We start from the raw sequence: 20,579 nt of genomic DNA, 5'->3' as shown, positions 1-20,579 counted from the left end.
TAAAAGACCAGATATATTTTGGAATCTAAAGGAGTACTTGTCACATATCATACACCTTGACCTTTTTTTTCTCACTTGCCTAAACACAAAGATGTCACAAAAATTATTTCTGTAGCATTTTCTTTTTCAAATTGTAAAAGCAGCATATATTGTTACATATTTGATGAAGCCTTACGACATTAATACAAGCTTATTGGATTTAATATGCAAAAGAAATGGTGCTACTCCATAAGGATTCCAGAGTTACTGTCTTCCAAAATCTAGGAAACATTATTGCAAATTAAATAATAACATGCTGATATCTGGATCAGTCTTCCTCAAAAATGTCTGTTACCAATCCAGTAAGGACCACTTTCATGTTTACTCAGAAAAGAAAAAATAAAATAATGAAACAACTTAATTTCTCAAAACAGGACAACTGAAAACCATACTTCCAAAGCTTATTCTCTCCTACTCTTAAACTACTCACCACTTTATTTTCATCAGTCATTTTAAAAATGTATGATTCTGTATTTAGAAAAATGGTAGAGCCAGTTACCCAACATATATAAATGTCACCTAAAACCTATGCTTTACAATGATTTTAGATAACAGTAACATTACCAGAATGTAGTTTCTTATTCCAATTAGCATGTTAAATATAGTGCAATTAAAATGCTTTGGGACATTGTGTTTTTGTCGCCTGTTTAATTCACTCTTATCAAAGTAGACATCTGACTACTCACCAGTTTTGTGAAATAACATAAACTTAACAATGGTGTTTGCTTATTTTCTACAGGACCCTACATTGCAGGCTGAATCATCCTTGGTGAGTATTAAATATAGTCAGTAAACAATCTTCGTCTACTATTAGACCATAAAATTTACAAGGCTTAATTATATCAGGTTGTTTATGAGAGTCTGTATAATACTTAATCTTTTTTTCTCTGTAACATATGCAGATCTCTTTATATTTCTACTACATATATCTGGGAAGATTGAGAGAGAAAAGAAGGAATAAAGAATTGGGGCAAAAAAAAAAAAAAAAAAAGGAGTGGGGCACCTGGGTGGCTCAGTGGGTTAAAGCCCCTGCCTTCGGCTCAGGTCATGGTCCCAGGTCCTGGGATTGAGCCCCCGCATCGGGCTCTCTGCTCAGCAGGGAGCCTGCTTCCCTTCCCCTCTCTCTGCCTGCCTCTCCGCCTATTTGTAATCTCTGTATGTCAAATAAATAAATAAAATCTTAAAAAAAAGGGGGGGGGAGAAGAGGAAAGGGGCAAGTATATACTCCAAGCCTAGTAATTCCAGTTCTAAGCTTACTGCGTAATATGTCTGTTAGGTTCTTTTAGTGCCAAATTCATCACAGCACACTCATGCATCTAATCTTGAAATACTTTGCGAGCAAGTACATGAACTGGAAAAATAGTGGCAGAGCGATGCAGGAATGGAGTGTGACCAGTGGTAGTTAAGACTAGCATTTGTGGTTCAGCTACAGTTTGGATCTTAGAATTCAAAACTAGATCTCATACATAAAATGCAGGTTATGTTGTCTTCATGTACCTAATAGGTTATTTTTTTAAAAATAAGTTTTTCATTATTTCTTTAGCAAAATACATCTTACATTTTTATAATGAACTACAAAGGTTAGAAAAGCACTATCTTTTTTAATTTATTAGTACTATTTGGAGTAAGTCCCATATTGCTTAAATTAATAGGGGCAGCAGCATAAGAATTGTAATCACTACTCTATAAATGGATGCTTTTAATACAATTTATTTTACAACTAATGTTGCTAATCATAAAGTTTGTATTCCTTCATTTGGATCAGCCAAATAAGATTAACCAGTAATAATAATAGTTCTAATTTAATACATGCATATATATACCAGATACTTTACATATATGCTTTCTTAAATATATATACATATATATGCACACACAGATACATGTGAGTATGTATTTACTCATATATACAAAAACACATATTCTCAAACTTTGTAATAGTTTTGCAAGGTGTTTACATAATAACTGCCACATTATAGATTGGAAAATGAAACTCAGGAATACTAAGTAACTTGCCCATAGCCATATGACTAATAATTAGTTGAGCCAAATTTTATCCTAGTTTACCTGACTCCAAAGTCCCTGGCGCTATTATGTGTCTCTCAAAGAAAACAAAGATGTGAGTTATAGAATAAATAAAAGTTCTATTTTTGTTGACACTCATAAATTCTCAATGAGTAGATGAGAAATTTATATGCTGTACAGAAAGCATACATTGTTGAAACATGTCTCAAGTAAAAATATTTGATCTTTTAAAATATAAAGTCATCTCTTCCTAAGTTAGTAAAAATTTTAGTATTTTTAAGCAGCTTTATTGCAATATAACTTATGTATTATAAATCATCCATTTAAACATACAATTCCATGTTTTTTAGTCTATTTAAACATTGTAAAATTATCACCGTAACCTAATTTTAGAATATTTTCATGGTGCCGAAACAAAACCTTGTACCCACCAAAAGTCACTCCTCACTGTGTCTATCAAATTCACTCCCAATGGCTTCCCTAACCCCTTCCCAGTCCTAACAACAACTATAATTTTCTCTCTAAAGGTCTGCCTGTTCTGGATGTTTTATATAAGTGGGATCATACAATGCACAGTCTTTTATGACTGGATTCTTTCATTTAACAGGATATTTTTATGATGTGATCATCTTGTAGTATGCACCAATACTTCATTTTCATTTCTAAATATTCTATCGTATAGACTGCATTTTGTTTATATCTTTTCATCAAATGTTGGACATAATAACATGCATATACAAGTTTTTGAACAAACCTAGATTTTCATTTTTCTTGGGTAAATACCTAGAAGTGGAATTACTGGGTCATGTAATAACTATGGTTAGCATCTTGAAGATCTATCAAACTGTTTCCCAAAGTAGCTAGCTACACAATTTTACATTGCCAGTAGCAATATGTGCAGATTCTAATTCATACACATCTTCATCAACATATGTTAGTATCTGTCTTTTTTTATTACAATCTTCTAGTGGGTGGAGTTATGATACAACTTGATACAACTCTATATGTGGAAGTTATCATATTTCTAAGAACTTAAGACCAACATCCGACTTCAGGGCCAAAATTTAATCACATTCTGTACATAACAGGACAGCAATCCAGATGTTCTCTTCAATAGTTCTGGTATAGCCAGCTCCTCAAAAGAAAAGATTATGCTCACCCCCCAATTCTTATGTATTGTGATAATTTTACACGAATCATAGGGTTCCCAGGTGATGAAATGAAGACACAACAAGCCATCAATCTCTAATACACATGCACATAAATCATGCTCTTGGTCTTCAACAAGATAACATATAGACACACAGTATTCCCCCCACACATGGTGAATAATCTTCTTGATATATGTTAATGAAAAATACTTCTTCATTATCTATTCTATTTCCCGCTGGCCAACCCAAAATCAAGGTAATAATATGTTCAGTAAGGTGGATGCTTCATGTCAATGAAATGTTACAAGTGGGAATATTTTACAACATATAATAATATGCTTGGAGGGGGCACCTGGGTGGCTCAGTGGATTAAAGCCTCTGCCTTCAGCTCAGGTCATGATCCCAGGGTCCTGGGATAGAGCCCCGCATCGGGCTCTCTGCTCAGCAGGAAGCCTGCTTCCTCCTCTCTGACTGCCTCTCTGCCTACTTGTAATCTCTGTCTGTCAAATAAATAAATAAAATCTTTAAAAAAAAATGCTTGGAGAACTACTCCAAATTAATGTATAATCTCCTGTGAGTGGGTTGAAGTACTTTGAAACTGTGAAACATATTAAGTAGACATGCTGTGCATATAACTTGCAGATACTACTAAGTTCAATGTGTTTTGTTTGTTTGTTTCAGTAAACTCTACCCCCAATGTGGGGCTTGAACTCATGGCCCCCAAATCAAGAATCCCATGCTCTACTTACTGAGCCAGCCAGGTGCCCCCATCAAGTTCAATGTTCTTTGGCTAGGTTCCTTCTTGAATAATACTATAAGCTGACATTTAAAAAAAATCAATAATCACTTTTCTACTCAAATAATTATACTGGTTGAATAATGAAGTGAAAATAAGAAATGGGGGGGTTGCTTTTAACTAGCACAGGAGACACTACCTCTTTTAGAGTTGTTCTTAAACTGGTGAGCTAGGGAGATAAATATAAGATTTAATAGATGATTTATAATTATTTTCAGATCATAAAATTTGATTTCAATTATTTTTAAGACCTCGGTTATGCTTCTAGTACTCAAGGATGTTCTGATTCATTATAAATGTTTATGACCTAATTGACATCTTTTGGAAACCTCTTACAAAGTTTCAAGCCTGTATTTTAAGTCTTGGGCTATCCCTGGGCTTCATTCCTTTCCAGAGCCCTCCCTTCTCCTGGAACTGGCTCCTAATCTTTTCAATTTACCCATCACATTAACCACTCCTTTTTCCATTGTATACTTGGATTGTAAGGGAAGTGGTATAAACTATAAATGTGATTTTCTCTTTAAATAAAAATTAACTGTTAAAATGGTTTGCACTTTTTTTGGGAATAGTAAGGTAATTAAAGTTTACATGAACTAATTAGTTTCAGGTCATAAAATGAAAGTACCTAGCATAGAATTTGTAAATTAGCCATGTTTAAATTTTGTTAAGTCAATGCCAGCTTTTATCTTCTGACAGTATCATTTACTGAATGGCTTCACTGAAGGTGCATGTGAATAAGAGTATAAGAGAGACGAAGGGAATATACAAAAACAGAGGTAAAATTGAATAAATGCCCATTGTTAACAGTGCAATTTAGAACTGTGGTCCACTAGCTGAAAGCTTTTTCTTTTATTAAATGATTGAACTGGTCTTCTAATCTAATTTTTTAAATGTCCAATTATTGTGACTAAATGTAATTCTCAATACATTCTCGAGATAATATCAGTACAGATTAAAAGATTTGATTAAACAACATCAGAAAATAATAATAAATTCTCTTACAAGCATTGCAAATTGATGGCAAACTAAGCAACTTCTCAAAATCAAATTATGTGTGCTTTGTGTGTATGTGTTTTGTACATAATAATCAGTTCAACAACCCTAAAACTTCATAGAAAAACACATCATAATCCATCAGCCAGATGGAATATGATAGTTACCACTATCTGTATCAAAATAACAGTTATTTAACCTATAAAACTAATTTTATTTCTAATTTTATCTCATACTACCACTGATATGATTCTCTACTTTTTAGAATTGTAAGCTATTATTATCACTATTGTTAAAGGTTTCAGCAATAAGACCTCATTGTCGGTATAATAAAATAAAATTAAATACATTAAGAGGAGAGAAAAGGGAAGAATGTTTATTATTATTTGGAGTACTATAATATATATTCAATGGCTTTATTCTAGATGTACTCTTAAGTGGTTGAAACTGAAGTAAAAATTGAATAATGATAAAGTTCCAAATATAAGTGAAATAGATTTCTAAGACATAAAAATTCTTTGTATTGAGCTTAATAAGAATTTACAGAAAAGAGCTGAAAATATGTGTCTGCATTCTGGTTAGTTCCAGTTTATTTAAGATTGTGGACTTTATATATTTGTATTTAAAAAGATGAATGTAGGGGCACCTCTGCCTTCGGCTCAGGTCATGATCCCAGGGTCCTGGGATCCAGCCCCACATGGGGCTCCCTGCTCAGCAGGGAGCCTGCTTCCTCCTCTCTCTCTGCTTTCCTCTCTGCCTACTTGCAATCTCTGTCAAATAAATAAATAAAATCTTAAAAAAAAAAAAAAAGACTTACATATCTGTTTAAAAAAAAAAGAAGGTAACACTGGCAAACAAAAAACAATTTGAGATAGATTTACATGAGAAAAAGTCATGAGATGAACAGGGAGTCAGGAATGTCATCTGAAGGTCAAATAAAAGCAGTCGACAATACTAATAGAAACTGGACCAACAAAGATTTGATAATAAGGAACAAGATACATAATTCTATATGCAGAGATCCTTCGAGTTGTGGAAAAATTCACTGTTTATATTTTTCTTTGAGAAGCTATCTTGATTAAACTCCTGACAGAAAACATGATCTGTTCATCTCAGCTTCTCAAGTAAATGCAAATGCCTGAGTAATGTTTCTTTTTCCACACCTGCTTCTTCAATGGGCAAAATAGACCCTGGATTGGATGCATTCCCAACTGGTAGAAGTTAAACATTTTTTCCATGTATTCTGGAAGGTTTCTCTGCGGATGATTTATTTAAAATGTACAAATGAGACACTAAACACTTTGTGCCTGCCTGAGATAGAATTTTAAAGCAATTTTCCGTATTCTTTTCTCTCCCTCTTTCATCTATCCTCCCTTTTCTCTATATCGGCTTTGCTGCTCTTTGTGTTGGGAAAAATCATAATTGTGGAACTGAACTATTATGAAGGCTTATTTTAAATCAGTGCTTGGGAAGTAAATTAGCCTCTATTCCCACACAGTAATAATGTCAGTAAATGAGAGTTTCCAGTTATGGTGCAGGAAATTAAAGCAAGGATGGCCAAAGCTTGAACAGTCACAAGAGACTTACATATTATTGATTCTAAGGCAAGATAGATTCGTACTACCAAGGAAATGACATCTGTTTCAAAATAAATGATTAAAACACAAAGCAAACAAGTTTGAGTCAGTTTAGTGACAGGAAAATTTGCAAATATCTAAAAAGAAATGAAACACATAAAAGTAGAAGCAATTCAGGGGCTTCAAGAGAGCAAAATGAAATTACTTAAGAACAGTATTTGAATACTAGTAGGTCACAAATAACTGTATCACTCAATTTTAATATCTTAGAGGGGATATACTAATTAAAACGTAAAATCCTATGACCTAAGGAGAATGACGGTTAGTGGGTTTCTGTTTAAGGGATAAAAATGTTTTAAAATGAGATGGTGGTGATGTGTGCAGAACACTGTGTACTAAAAACTACAGCAGCATACACTTTAAAAGAGTGAATTTTATGGTACGTGAATTATATTAATACAGGTGTTATTTTTAAAAAAAAATCTGATCTACCTAATTTCCCTTCATCTAAGAGGTCTTTGGAGGCAAGCTCTTTTAATGCCTTTATCTAATCCTCATTTGTTCCATAGTTGTCACTGGGATCCACAAAATGAACTCCGATCTGACCACATTTCATAAAGGTTGGATTAAAAAATAATTACTAACAGTTACGTTTAGACAAATAGCCTTTTACAGCCTTTCTTGTGCTCAAGAGAGAAAAATTCAACAGAAGTGAGATGGTCTTTCAACTGTATTGTCGGTGCCTTTGAACCGACACGTATTCTACTTTATGCTCCCAATAATGCTTCTGCTTGTCTTCCCTCCTCATGAATCCTCTCTCAGGGGAAGTGAGCTGCTTGATTGCCAGCATATTCCGGCTGCTGATGGCTGGTGGAAAGTCATGAAATTTGGCTTATTAACTTCTGTACAGATTGATGTTATCTAACCTCATCTGAGACTTCAGTGCTGCTTGGAAATCTTTTTATTAATGTCTAATTGGCTCCTTAGCCCATTTTCCATAGCGCTCATTTCAAGACTTTTCAAATGTCCTGTCCTCTCAACGTGACCTCACCTGTTCACTCAGCAAGTCCGCTTCTTCGACTTGATGGGAAAGTTGTTCCACGTTGAAATCCATCTAATCTGTTCTTTCCTTCACACTCATCTTAGAAGAGAGGGGTCATTTTACTTTTCCAAAAACATTCCTAGTCTAGTGGAAATGAATCTCATCTTTTTTATCACACATCTGCCACTATCTAGCTCTATAACCCTGGGCAAGGCAATTAATTTACCTGGTCCTTGATTATTTTCATTTGTAAAATTAATAACGAGGAGTATTGCAAAGCCAACTCCTGTATTAAATCAAGGTTTTCTTAATCTTATGTATAATCTTATGCTTTTCTATCCCTCTAGGACCTTCCCTTTCATTCAGCCTCTCTATATATTAAATAGAAATAAGGCATACACATGTTCCCTCTATTAATCTCCTCCTATGAAATGCATTCTTCCCACCCCTAGACATTCTTTGGACTTCATTTTGAAAAATTCTTCTTCATTTCTGTAACCACAAGTTAATCTTTTCACTATTTCTCAAACATATTCAGGCTACAGGTAATACTCTAAGACTCTACTTTCTTGCTATTGACATATCTCTTCAAACCTTCCAGTCTGGCTTCTGCTTCCAGCATTGTCAAAATAATTGTTGCAAAGAACAAATAATTTTTCCTCAGTGCTTATTCTCTTGAATTATCTTTGCTATAGAACACCCCAGGTGGTGTTCTGAAATACCATCTTGAAACGATCTTCTCATTCTCTTTTAAGGCTTTTCACTCTCTTTTAAGGTTCTTTTAAAGGCTCTCATTCTTGTTTAAGGCTTTTGTCTTTATTTTTATTTTCCCACCTCAAACTATGTCCTAAATGAGGGTATTCATTGGACTCTCTCTTGGTCTTCTTTCTGATCTTTTTCTTTTGAAACTTTCATTCATTCTCAGGATGCCAACTGTTACACTGATGTCGATTACAAACATATTTTTCACTGAATTCCTTTCCAGGACATGTATGTCTCACCAATTTGAGTGTCTACTGAAAATAACATTCATCACTACAACCCAATACCCACCTAGGGAAAAAAAAAGGTGGGGAGGGGAGTAACAAGCTGCCCCTGCTCCTATTGTTTCTCTTTCTGTTAATGACATAAATTTCTATCCAGTGACTAGAACTGACAGGTCAGGAAGAAGAGAAGCCATTAATATCAGGGACTATGCTGTCCTCTGAATACACATCTTCTGACATAGCTAGTTCTTCATTTGACAAATGTCCCAGTGCTCTGAAAGACATTAAAGCATTCATCTTCGTATAATTACTCAAGGGTCTGATGTAGCTGTGGGAAAATTAAGCTGTTTTAAACAGCATCCTACTGAATCTCGGGATTTTTTTTTCTCTTTCTGTATCATAACAAAAGTACAACCTTGAATTGAATTACCCCCATTTGCTTCTCCAGTTCTATCATTTATTGCTGTGAGGTGATATAGAGACATTAGCTTCCAAGAAAATCCAAAGCATGTATTTCAACTAGATTTCCAAAGAGAGGGGGGAAAAAGGAAAGAAATGATAAACTCACACTTTATCTGTTCCGTAACTCCTATAGTCCACCGCTGCTGACACAGCCACGATGAGCGCCGGCATCCCGTAGCCGACCAGGTAGAAATATTTCCTCCGTGAGTGCTCACTCTCGAAAACCTCCACCAGCATGATGTAGAGCTGCACTCCCTCCAGGAACATCCAGGTGAAGGCGGCCAGGAAGAAGAAATGTAAGAGGGCAGCGAAAACGGCACAGGCAATCTAGGGAAGGGAACAAAGCACTCGAGTAAGGACGGAACGAAATCTACCATAACATCAAAATAAACATTTAGCAACACTGCTTTAGTAACACAAGAGGTCTGCAAAAGAATAATCTAGACAAGATTCTGAAAATTCCGCTGTTAAAACCTAAATATAACTGATCCTTCATAACCATATTTAACATTTTTTGTAATAATGGCTTACAGATGAGAGCACAGGATGATAATAAGGAAATAGTATTAAATAATTTAGGAAAAACATCTAATAAGAGCCTATTATTGATAATTATTACTGAGATTAGTCTAAAGTTTTAAAAATAACATCTCATGCATTATTTTTCTTGGCCATGATCATGTGTGTTCTATCACTAAGTTCTCCAATTGTAAATGAAAAAGAAACATTAAAACCAAGGAGAATAAAAGCTCTTAAAGTTAAAAATTATAATTACAGTATTTTGTGATGGGATCATTACTTTGCTATTATTATTTGCTGGTTTATTTCTTCTCTGCTTGGTTTCAGGAAGCATTTAAAGTGACACTGGGAAGTTAATGCTGCAAAGTGTAAAAGCAGGTCTGGCTAAAATAAAATAAAATAAAATGTTCCAGAGTGCTTGCTTTCTCTCATTTTCCTTTATTGTAAGAAATGTTGGGCTAGACAAGCTTGGTCAAAAAAGACAGCTAGTCCTTATTTTGGCATATTCTCTAAGGCGCTACAAGTTTCATCTGAACATGGATTGATTTTCTTATGTCACTTCTGAAATTTTCACTCCTTGGGGAAGTGGAGGTCTTTATTTTTTATTTAAGAAATCCTAAGGGTGCATGGGTGGAGCAGTCAGTTAGGCCTCTGGCTCTTGGTTTTGGCTCAGGTCGTGGTCTTGGGGGTCATGGGATCAATCTGGTGGGGCTCCACGCTAACCATGGAGTCTACTTGGGATTTTCTCTCCCTCTCCCTCTTCCTCTACCTGCCCCCCTCTTTCTCTTTCTCTCTCTCAAATAAATAAATACGTCTTAAGAAGGAAAGAAATCTTAACTAAAATATATATCTCCTACTAGAAAAGGGCAAAAAATTTATAGACATTATCAGATTATAATGGATTCAATGATGAGCATATGATCTTTGAGAAAGAGACAAAGGGCAGATCAGTTTCATGGAGTCAGAGAGATGACATGGAAGGGAGATGAGGACGTCCCATATCAGCAGGCTAGAGAGAAAGCACAGCCCAATCACCACCTAAGAGTCAGGAAGAGGACACCTATTCAGGAACAAGAAGACAAACTGAGCTAAGACCCGCTCTACTCCAACTTTTCATATCAATCTTTGCTTTCTATGCTACTTGTCGTAAGTTAGTTCTGTACAGTATACAACATGTGGTGAAGTTTATCATACCATATGTGTATCAGGAAACAAAAGAATAAGGTTTCTAAATGAAAAGAAATCACACAACATTTGAATTGCAGGTTAACAAGAGAATGAAATGATTTCTTCTTGGAAAATAACACAGTTTCCATTCCTTGCTTTTTAGAGTTAGAACCTCAACTATTAATTTTTGTTATCAGAAGACTTTACTTTTTTGGGAAAAGAAATATACTCTTTGATTGCTTATTCATATGTATGCATTTATGGGAAAAGCTGTCACATTTGTATATGATAACCAATTAAAAGTATAATCACCATAATTGTACCCTTTACAGCCATTAATCATGAATGTGTAATCACCAACATGAATCCAACTGCATTTTTATTGTAAAGTACTCCATACTTATGGACACATACCAGAGAACAGCATTAAGTGAATGAATTATTTCCTATGCCTACACATCTTCTAAAAAACGTAAGTTTTCTTTTCAATTACAGTTTTGATCATGAGACCAAACATGTACTGTGAATCGTAAGTAAATAGAATGGGCCTCACAAAAAGTGTAAGTAGGCATAGTCTGTTGAGTAATTAGATACTGTTATTTGTATTTTCTGTTTGGTTTTACCAAAAGTTGGCTAGGGCTACTCCTTTTCCCCCCTTTCTTTCCCTACTTCCTTCCTTTCCTCCTCTTCCTTATTTTCTCACATGACTAAATATAGTTTGTAATAAATTACAAAGCTGACATTAAAGATGTCAATAGAACTTGTGCAAATACAATGTGTCAAACAAAATTTGGGAAGAGTTCATAAATTCTGAAATGTCCTATAGTCTGAACTATTTTCCAAATATGTCCATTAGAAAAACTCATTTTAGGCATGAAGTTTTAAATATGATATAAACTTTTTTTGTTTTGTTTTGTTTTGTTTTGTTTTAAAGTATATGATAGGGCCGCCTACCTTGCTAAGTCAGACAAGCCTGCAACTCTTGATCTTGGGGTCGTGGGTTTGAGCCCCACGTTGGGTATAGAGATTACTAAAAAAAAATAAACTTTAAAAAAAGTTTGTGATAAAGTTTGAAAAATAACATTTATATCTATTAGGAAAGATACTCTTCTATTCCCCAAATGATTTTACTGAAATTTCCCCCATATTCTACTGTGATAAGAACAAAGCAAATCATGGGACACCTGGGTGGCTCAGCTGGTTAAGTATCTGCCTTTGGCTCAGTCATGATCGCAGGCTTCTGCGATAGAGCCCTGCATTGGGTTCTCAGCTCAGTGGGGAGCCTGCTTCTCCCATTCCCTCTGCCGTGCGCTCTCTCTCTCTCTCTCAAATAAATAATAAAATCTTAAAAATTAAAGAAGCAAAACAAAACAAAAACACACACACACAAGCTAGTGAGGAGACATAATTCTTGAGAAAGGCAAGGTTATGAACAGAATTTCTCAAGAAATGTACAGCCATATGTCCTAACATTTGTTGCTTCTTTACAACAATGGAGTAAAAAAAGCGGGGGGGCGGGGGGGGAACTGAACCAGATCTGAAAATTTATAACTATCGCAGACAACTGGAAGGGAGGTTCCATTCAAACAAGAATATTTTGAGTCCTGGAAAGCTGGAAAAATGGAGACATTCTTTCCTAATATCAGTGTAGGTTGCTTACGGGTTGGTCAGTTCGGTTGATCCCGATCAGGAAGAGAAGTTCAGCTACGAAAAGGCTGATGCAGAGGTTCTTGTGGATGGTATTGCGATCACTCTGGAGCCCGCGGAAAAAGCAAAATGTGAAGATGCAAATCAGGAGACAAACAAGGGACAGCAAAATTCCAACCCACGTGATCACATCCAGAAGAAGGTCATGGACCGCATCACTGTGCTGGAAAGACAACAGAAAAGCCGTAAGTTGCAATTATGCATAAAAGATCATGAAGTCGTACGAGGACCTGGATTCATGATGCACGGTTTCATAATGTACTAGGCACACGCAGTGAATAAGATAACTTAATTATTCGGGTTTTCTAATCCACAGGTAAAGCATTTAATATTCTCCGTGAGGTGTCAATCAGTTTGATACTCAGGGATGACAATGGTGTTTGCACTCCTCTTAGTTACATGTATTTTGAGGATACAAATAGTTGAAGCAAGTCAACATAATTCTGGCCTATGATTTCAGGGAGAAGCTATATTTTTTCAACTCGTATCACTTTTATAGGTTTTTTTTTTTTTTTTTTTTTTTAACACCCCCACTACAGAGTACTATTTAAAAAACTAAGTTATACACTTAGGGAAGTGGTGTTTCAACTGAAATGCTTTCTAAATCACCAAGGGACTTTTGAATAAAAAAAAAAATGCAATTCTTCTGTCATTTAAGCTCTTTATCAAGATTTCCAAGTTTGAGTTCATAAAAGTATGCATTTTTGTAAAGATTCTCAGTTAATTCTGGTGAACAGCCACATGCACATACCATTTATTTAGTGGAAGATCTAAAAGAATGAGGATATTCACTGGATTTATATTCATATTGAATGGCTTAAGGAGATCAAGAAGTTTGATCCTTAAAGGGTTTTGCATGAAAAGAGCCTGTTATATCCAGATGGAAAATAAGCATTCAGTATTACTATCTCCAGTAGCAGCATAAAACAGGGCTAAGAAAAAGAAGTTCATAAAAAGCTTCTGTACTAAAACTACATTTGGGGGGGGGGGGGGCTCTATTAAAATAGTCCTGTGGGATCCATTCCTTTGATGTTCCTTGTTCTGTGTACTATCTCGTTTCTGTCCTTCTTCTAAGATTCCAAACTCTATTCCCTCTCCATGGTAGTGTGCCTCCACCCAAAACCACTTCTGTGAAGCATTAGAATTTAGGGTGGCCCAACATATCAGTATGCCAAGATGTTGGAGCAGAGTGGAGAAATTGTCTATGACCGTCAACGCTTCTTTTCTTTGTAGTTGCTTAAAAAGCCCTGAAGACCTAATTCCCATAAGTAGGGGAACAAATAAATAATAGTTGATTTATAGATATGATATTTTGAAGAGTAATAGAAAATCAGTGTTCTAAATTTTTAGTCACAAACATGGGTACTTCTCAAAACCTAAGGCCCGCATTGGGCTCTCTGTCTGCCTCTCTGCCTACTTGTGATCTCCCTCTGTCAAATAAATAAAAAAATAAAATCTTTTAAACATAAAAAAAAAAACAAAATAAAAATGTAAGTGACAAAAGAATCTATACGGTATAAGGCCACTTATACAAAATTTTTAAAAAACAAAAAAAAATGACATTGATATTTATGGATATATACTGAAGTAGTTAAAGTGTGGTATCAGCATGGGGAATTTTTTGTTGAAAACAAAGCAATACGTTTCTAATTGACATCTTTTTCAATTGTGTAGATCATATATGCCAATTTTTATTTTAAGATGGAAGTCATTACATTTAGTTGTCTTCCACACTGCTAGCTCACTTCAAAAATACTAAATAACCAGGTTTTCTGGTGTTGTTTGTTTTTATTCAAACTTCATACTTTTCTGTTATATACAAACCTCATACAAAGATTATTTTGACTATGGAAATTCTCCCAAGCCAGTCACTATGCTATAACCTAAATCACAGCTCTTCTCAGGTCACCAGATAAGACTTCACAGTTATTTGATAAAGAACTCTGCTAGAACACTGTCAGTGAAACAGTTCTGAAATATTCCTGCATAACTCTAGATAGATTTCCCGGAAGGAGCTCAAATCATGAAAGAAAACTACATGAAATTTTGCTGTAACTGCTTTGTTCTCCAGGGGACACTACTAAGTAGTGTTGGGTCTCAGATAGCTTAAATTACTTCTACTGTTTGAGAGTGGAGAGTGGTTAGTGCTACCTAGCTCCCTGAACAGAGGGTTATTTGCTCTCTTCTTTGACTCAAAGGAAAGATGCTGTGATTAAGTAACAAGCACCAATGTTCAGCACAGCAGTCTTCTGTAATGGGAAAAATGGCAGGTATAATACATTCTCAAATGTATCCTAAAGACCTAAAACACTAACAAAAAAAAAAAAAAAAAAAGAGAGAGAGAGAGAGAAAAGAAAAGAAGGAAGAAACCAAAAAACTCCTGCCTTTGTCTGGGTAGTTACATTATTAGAAATGTATTTACTTTTACTCAGTGCCTTCGTAAGTCCTTCAAAAACCCCATGCAGAGTCATTAAGAGAAGAATACCAGATGTCAAAACATCAGTACAAAAAGTACATTACACTCAAAGACAGAATAAAAAAGTCTAGTGATTAATTCACTTTTCAGGTTATCACTGTCTAGCTCAGAAAACATCAACACCAACCACCTTGTGTATACTATACTGAGATAGCGGCACCCTTCAAATACAACTCACCACTTGAATTTCATAAATAAGATGAAAGAAAAAGAACAATGGATATTAAATCCCAATAAGAGCTTTGAGAATAGCCCTCTTTATAACAGTGCGCCATAACAGAACTTCCAGGAGGCCAAGCCATGAAAAAAATACAAACCAAACCAAACAAACAAACAAACAAATGCCTTCAAGAGGATGGTCAGTTGAATAAAACTCTTAGGTACTATTGTAACAATGTGATAAATATTCTTATTTCCAAAGTTCTACATTTCTAAGTACATATTACTCAATCACCTATAATATGTACTATATACCATTATGTGCCTTTAATTTTATATATTATTACTGTTATATCCCAGCACCTAGTACTGGGCTTGACATACAAAAATGCTTAAGAAATACTTGCTTTTGAGTGATGGTACTAATCCCCTCTGCCTAGAACTTAGCCTTAGAGCTGAATCCTCTACGTCCGTAGAGCTCTGCATCCATTTAATCTCCACTGGATGTTTAAAAAGTTCTCAAATATTACATGTCCAAAACTGAGCCTCTTATCATATCCTGTTTCTCTCTCCACCATCCAAAAAAACTTCTCTTCTCTCTCTTTTCCCATTTCGGTAAACAACAACTTCATTCTTTGAAGTGTTCTTACCCCAAACTTAGGAGTCATATTGATTCTTCTGTCTCACCAAAATCCATCAGGAAATCTTGGAGGCCCTGTCTTCTAAATCTGGCAGCTGCTCATCACCTCAACTACACCAAATTGGTTGGAGCCAGCCCTTTTTTAAATACCCTTCTAACTGAGCTTCCCATTTTGACCCTCGTTTCCTGTCCCTCTATATTCAACTAGATAGAGAAATTCTTTTTAAATATAATTCAGATTATATGACTCATTGATGAAAGATGTCCAATGTTTTCCACTTCAATGAAAGTAAAAAAACACTCTTCCCCTATGATCCTCTGCCTTGTTTTTTAAATTCTACACATCAGTGAGATAATATGCTAATTGTCTTTCTCTGATTGACTTAGGATCATAGGGGAAGAGAGGAAAAAAGAAACAAGAGGAAACTGAAGAGGGAGACAAACCCCAAGAGACTATTAATATTGGGAAACAAACTGAGGGTTGATTGAGGTTGACTGAGGATGGGGGAGGGTGGATAGGGTTGCTGGATGATGGACATTGAGGAGGGTATGTGTTTTAACTAGCACTGGGTATTACATAAGACTGATGAATCACAGATCTGTACCCCTGAAACAAATAATACATTATATGTTAATAAAAAAAGAAAAAGAAAGTAAAAACCAAAATCTTTCAAGGGTCTACAAGGCATTATAACTTCTGCATATCTGTGACAACATTTCCTATTCTCCCCTTCATTCAGTTCATCCCACCTACTTGGCCTGCTCCATTCTTTGAATATGCCAAAGATGTTCCAGTCTCAAAGGATTTGTCTTTGATGTTTCTTTGGCCTAGAATACTCTTCCAAAAGATAGCTGCATGGCTTACCTGCTACCTTCCTTCAGTCCCTCAATCAAATGTCACCTTTTCACAGAGGGTCCTTCTGAGTCATCATATTTAAAATTTCAAACACCTTTTCCCTATTTTTTTTCCTATTATTTTCCCTGCATTATTTTTCTCATCAGTACTTGTCTACTCTATATATTTTGTTAATATTGCTTTTTGATTGTCTGTATCCCCAACTAGAAAATACATTCCAAGAGAATGAGTTGTTTTATCTCTTCTGATCACCAATGTATCTGCAGGTCCTACAAAACTGTCTACCACAGAGTAGATGCACAATTAATGTGTTGACTAAATAAACGAATCTCTCTTAAATTATCTCTACATTCTCGAATGGATTTAAATTATAAGCTAAACGTTATAGCATGCTGTCCATTACACAATTTTGGGGACTCTTGGGTTCTTAAACTACCTGCTCTAAAATCTTAAGTAAAAGATAAAATTAGAGTTGGAGAATAAGAAGTTGTAACACCATAATATCTTAAGATATGTTGAAATGTCAAGGTATTAAGCAACTATGACAATGGAGACCAAACTGTGCATGGAAGACTGTAGGAGTCAATTACAGAGTCTAAAGGTAAGGATTTAACCTTATCAGACCAATTTCACAATTGTTATCTTGCATAAACTACTTAACCTTTTGAATATCAAAAGCCTCATACACATAGAGATAAAATAAGGCTTCAGATCTTGTGATAATTAAAATAATATATATGAAAGCAAAAAAAAAAGATAACATATATGAAAGTAAGAAAGTCTATGTTCTTCTTTGTTTGTTTGTTTTGAGAAATGTGGGATCTTTTACATAATTCTTACACAAGGTCAACATTTCTTATTTCCGTTTGTAATCTGAAAATGCCTTTGGTCAGGTCATGATCTCAGGGTCCTGGGATGGAGCCCCATGTTAGGTTCCTTGCTCAGCAGGGAGTCTGTTTCTACCTCTCCTTCCGCCCCTCCCCATTGTGCTCTCTCTCTCTCTGTCAAATAAATAAATAAAATCTTAAGGAAAAATCTGAAAACAGTCTTGATTATTTTCTTGTTTGGCAGCAACTTTCATATAAATAATCAAAAGTCTGTATGAATGATAAAGGATGGATCAGAAAAATAACAACTGTAACAAAAATAAATGTTAATGTTATGTTAACTAAAGACACAAAACATTATTCCAACCAACTAATGAATTACCTAAATTCACTTTGTAACATTGCCAATTTAGTTTATGTTATTAATAAGATGTGTGTTACTGATAAATTAAGGTCACAAAATTCCTACATCATTCAAAGGGAGAAGATTTTTAACTTTAGAATTTGAATTCTACATTCATTACTGTACAAATATGTTTATGACTTCTGAATAATAAAAGACAAAGGGGATCAATTTCACCTTTATATTCTTCTTCAAGTTATAATGAAAAGATAAAGTAGCAACATAAGATACATACCTAATATTTTCCCCCAGAGTCTGTACCAGTCATAGACTAGTATAATTTGTTGGAAAGAATGTTTACGAACTCATAAAATTTTTTTTTAAATACAAAAAATCAAAACCTTCAAGGAGATTAACTTCTAAAGAGAAGATGGTGAGGCAGGAGAGAAAATTTTCAGGCAGAAAGACAGAGTGATTCCCAGAATGATGGAATGATGTTCCAGAAATGAGCTATTTTTGGGAAATGGAATGATCCTATCCTCCCTACAAAGACATTTTTATTAAAACAATACTTGTTTTTCAGGCTTTCTATGAGGTTTCTATTCATACTGGAAATGCCATATATTTTGTAAAACCTGTGGAAAATTTCTGATTTTCCCTTTTACATTTGTCTTTGTGAATTTGCTTTGTCCTATCACTATGGAGAGCTTGCTGAGTAACTCAAATACCACAACAGGGTGAGTGTCATATTTGGGAAAGAAAAATGCCTTAGACAATGATGTTTTGTGAAAGCTACTCTGTCAATGTAAAATAACCAAATATATAAGTAGGTACATTTAATACCCAAATTTACAGAAAAGGGAAATGTGATTTTTGTCTTATGATTTTAAAATAATCAATCTGAATACACTAAGACCTTCTGTGGAAATCCTGATGTTTCTAACATTATTGTCCAAAAGATATGTCAACAAACAAGATGGAGAAATAGATTTTGAAATGGTTTTCACTTTAACTGCTAAATGTTTCCAGATAGGACACAAACTATATGAATTAATTTTGAAACTTTCTGGATGATTTATCTTTTTTCAGAATTTTAGAAAGTTGCGTTTTCCAAACACTATTTGAAAATCACCCTACAGTACTTATTAATGAGGGCTAGTAATTATCAATAACCTGTTTTACTTTCTGCATAATAATGTGTACATTTAAATGTTCAGATTTGTTAAAGCATAATAACATGATTTTTAAATTGCCTCTTAAACATATCTCGTTCCAAAATATTTGTAACATAGTTAAAATAAGTTTTCTTTCTTTCTTTTTTTCAAACATATGAGCACTTGTCTTCCTACTTATGTATCACATAATTCGGTAGGATTACAAAAGACTATTTTCTGATAAAAGTTGTATAAACTCTGTAAATCAGTTCCTAGCACAGCTCTAACTCTTGGGAAACAAGTCATCAGACACAAAGTTCACTCTGCAAATGCTTGAGAAAATAAATGGCTCAATGGATTCAGGAAATCAGGATGTTCTTTATAGAACAGGATGAAGGTCAAAGTTGAGTAACCCAGTGAGAAGAGCAATATAACTGCGTTTCATAGAATTTTTACAGTAAATTAACCAAAAAACTCAACAACAATTTTCAAGTTTGTATTACATTGAACAAAATCAATCTAAACATTCTCAGGCTCTTAATTGCTAAGAGAGAAGCACTAGCAAGTAGGAGGACACAAAAGATCCATAACGAACTGTCCTTTGGATTTAATAGAACTTATTCAGCACATCTTGGTTTCAAAAACATAGTATAGCACACTCTAAGTTATTTGAAAGTTTCTTGCTTTGAGTTAAAAAAACAAAATATGGGGTGCCTGAGTGGCTCAGTCAGTTAAGTGCCTGACTCTTTTTTTTTTTAAAGATTTTATTTATTTATTTGACAGAGAGAGATCACAAGTAGTCAGAGAGGCAGGCAGAGAGAGAGAGAGGAGGAAGCAGGCTCCCTGCTGAGCACAGAGCAGGATGCAGATGCGGGGCTTGATCCCAGGACTCTGGGATCATGACCTGAGCTGAAGGCAGAGGCTTAACCCACTGAGCCACCCAGGAACTCCCATGTGCCTGACTCTTGATTTTGGCTCAGGTCATGATCTCAGGACTATGGGATCAAGCCCCCCCACCCCTTCCCTCTGGGCTGTGTGCTGGGCGTGGAGCCTGATTAAGATTCTCTCTCTCCCACTGTCCCTCTCCCTTTCTCTCTCCCTTTTCTAAAAATAAAAATTAGTAATGATAATAAATAAAATCTCACCATATTTAGTGAGCCAAACTTACAGCTATCATAAAGAAGGAAACAGAAAAGTAAATAGTAGAGAATGTAGGAACGAAGTAACTTACGAGAGCTGAGCGTTAAGCAGAGAAACAGGTTAAAAAGGGTAGATTAAAGCTGATACACCAAAAATTGATTAGTTAGAACGTTTTAAAGGAAATTAAATGATTGAGCAGTAAATAAGAAGATTTTAGAAGTATCTGGGGTGAGGGTACAGAACAAGGCCAAGCAGAGAGAAAATTCCATCCTTAGTGTTTCTGTGTTAAGTAAGGTGATGATGATAATAGCTAAAATATCACTTAAAGGTTTCGTATTCTGTTGGAAGTGCTAATTTACTTTATTAGGACACCTCATCATACAAAACATTATGATGTGACATTATTATTATCTCTAGTTTATAGACGAAGAAACTGAAACACAGAAAATAAGTAATCGACCCCCACATGATTCAACTAGTATGCAGTATGGATAAGCTTGGTGGGAGGGTGACTGTCTAG

The 20,579-nt window shown here is 34.9% G+C and overlaps 1 protein-coding gene across 14 annotated transcripts in view; it reads right to left on the bottom strand.

The window, feature by feature from the left end:
- Nucleotides 1-20,579, bottom strand: part of ADGRL3 (adhesion G protein-coupled receptor L3) — an 846,536-nt gene that overhangs the window by 105,354 nt on the left and 720,603 nt on the right. For all 14 annotated transcript variants that reach the window (XM_047719410.1, XM_047719413.1, XM_047719415.1 and 11 more), the window contains 2 exons: nt 12,418-12,627; nt 9,178-9,398 (listed from right to left, as the gene is read on the bottom strand). In XM_047719410.1, the coding sequence (XP_047575366.1) occupies nt 9,178-9,398; nt 12,418-12,627 (431 nt within the window). The remainder of the gene's footprint in view (nt 1-9,177; nt 9,399-12,417; nt 12,628-20,579) is intronic.

Source organism: Lutra lutra, chromosome 2, assembly GCF_902655055.1.
Source record: "Lutra lutra chromosome 2, mLutLut1.2, whole genome shotgun sequence".
Taxonomy (NCBI): Eukaryota; Metazoa; Chordata; class Mammalia; order Carnivora; family Mustelidae; genus Lutra; species Lutra lutra.
Note: the sequence above shows the minus strand (reverse complement) of the source record. Positions and strands in the feature narration are given on the sequence as shown.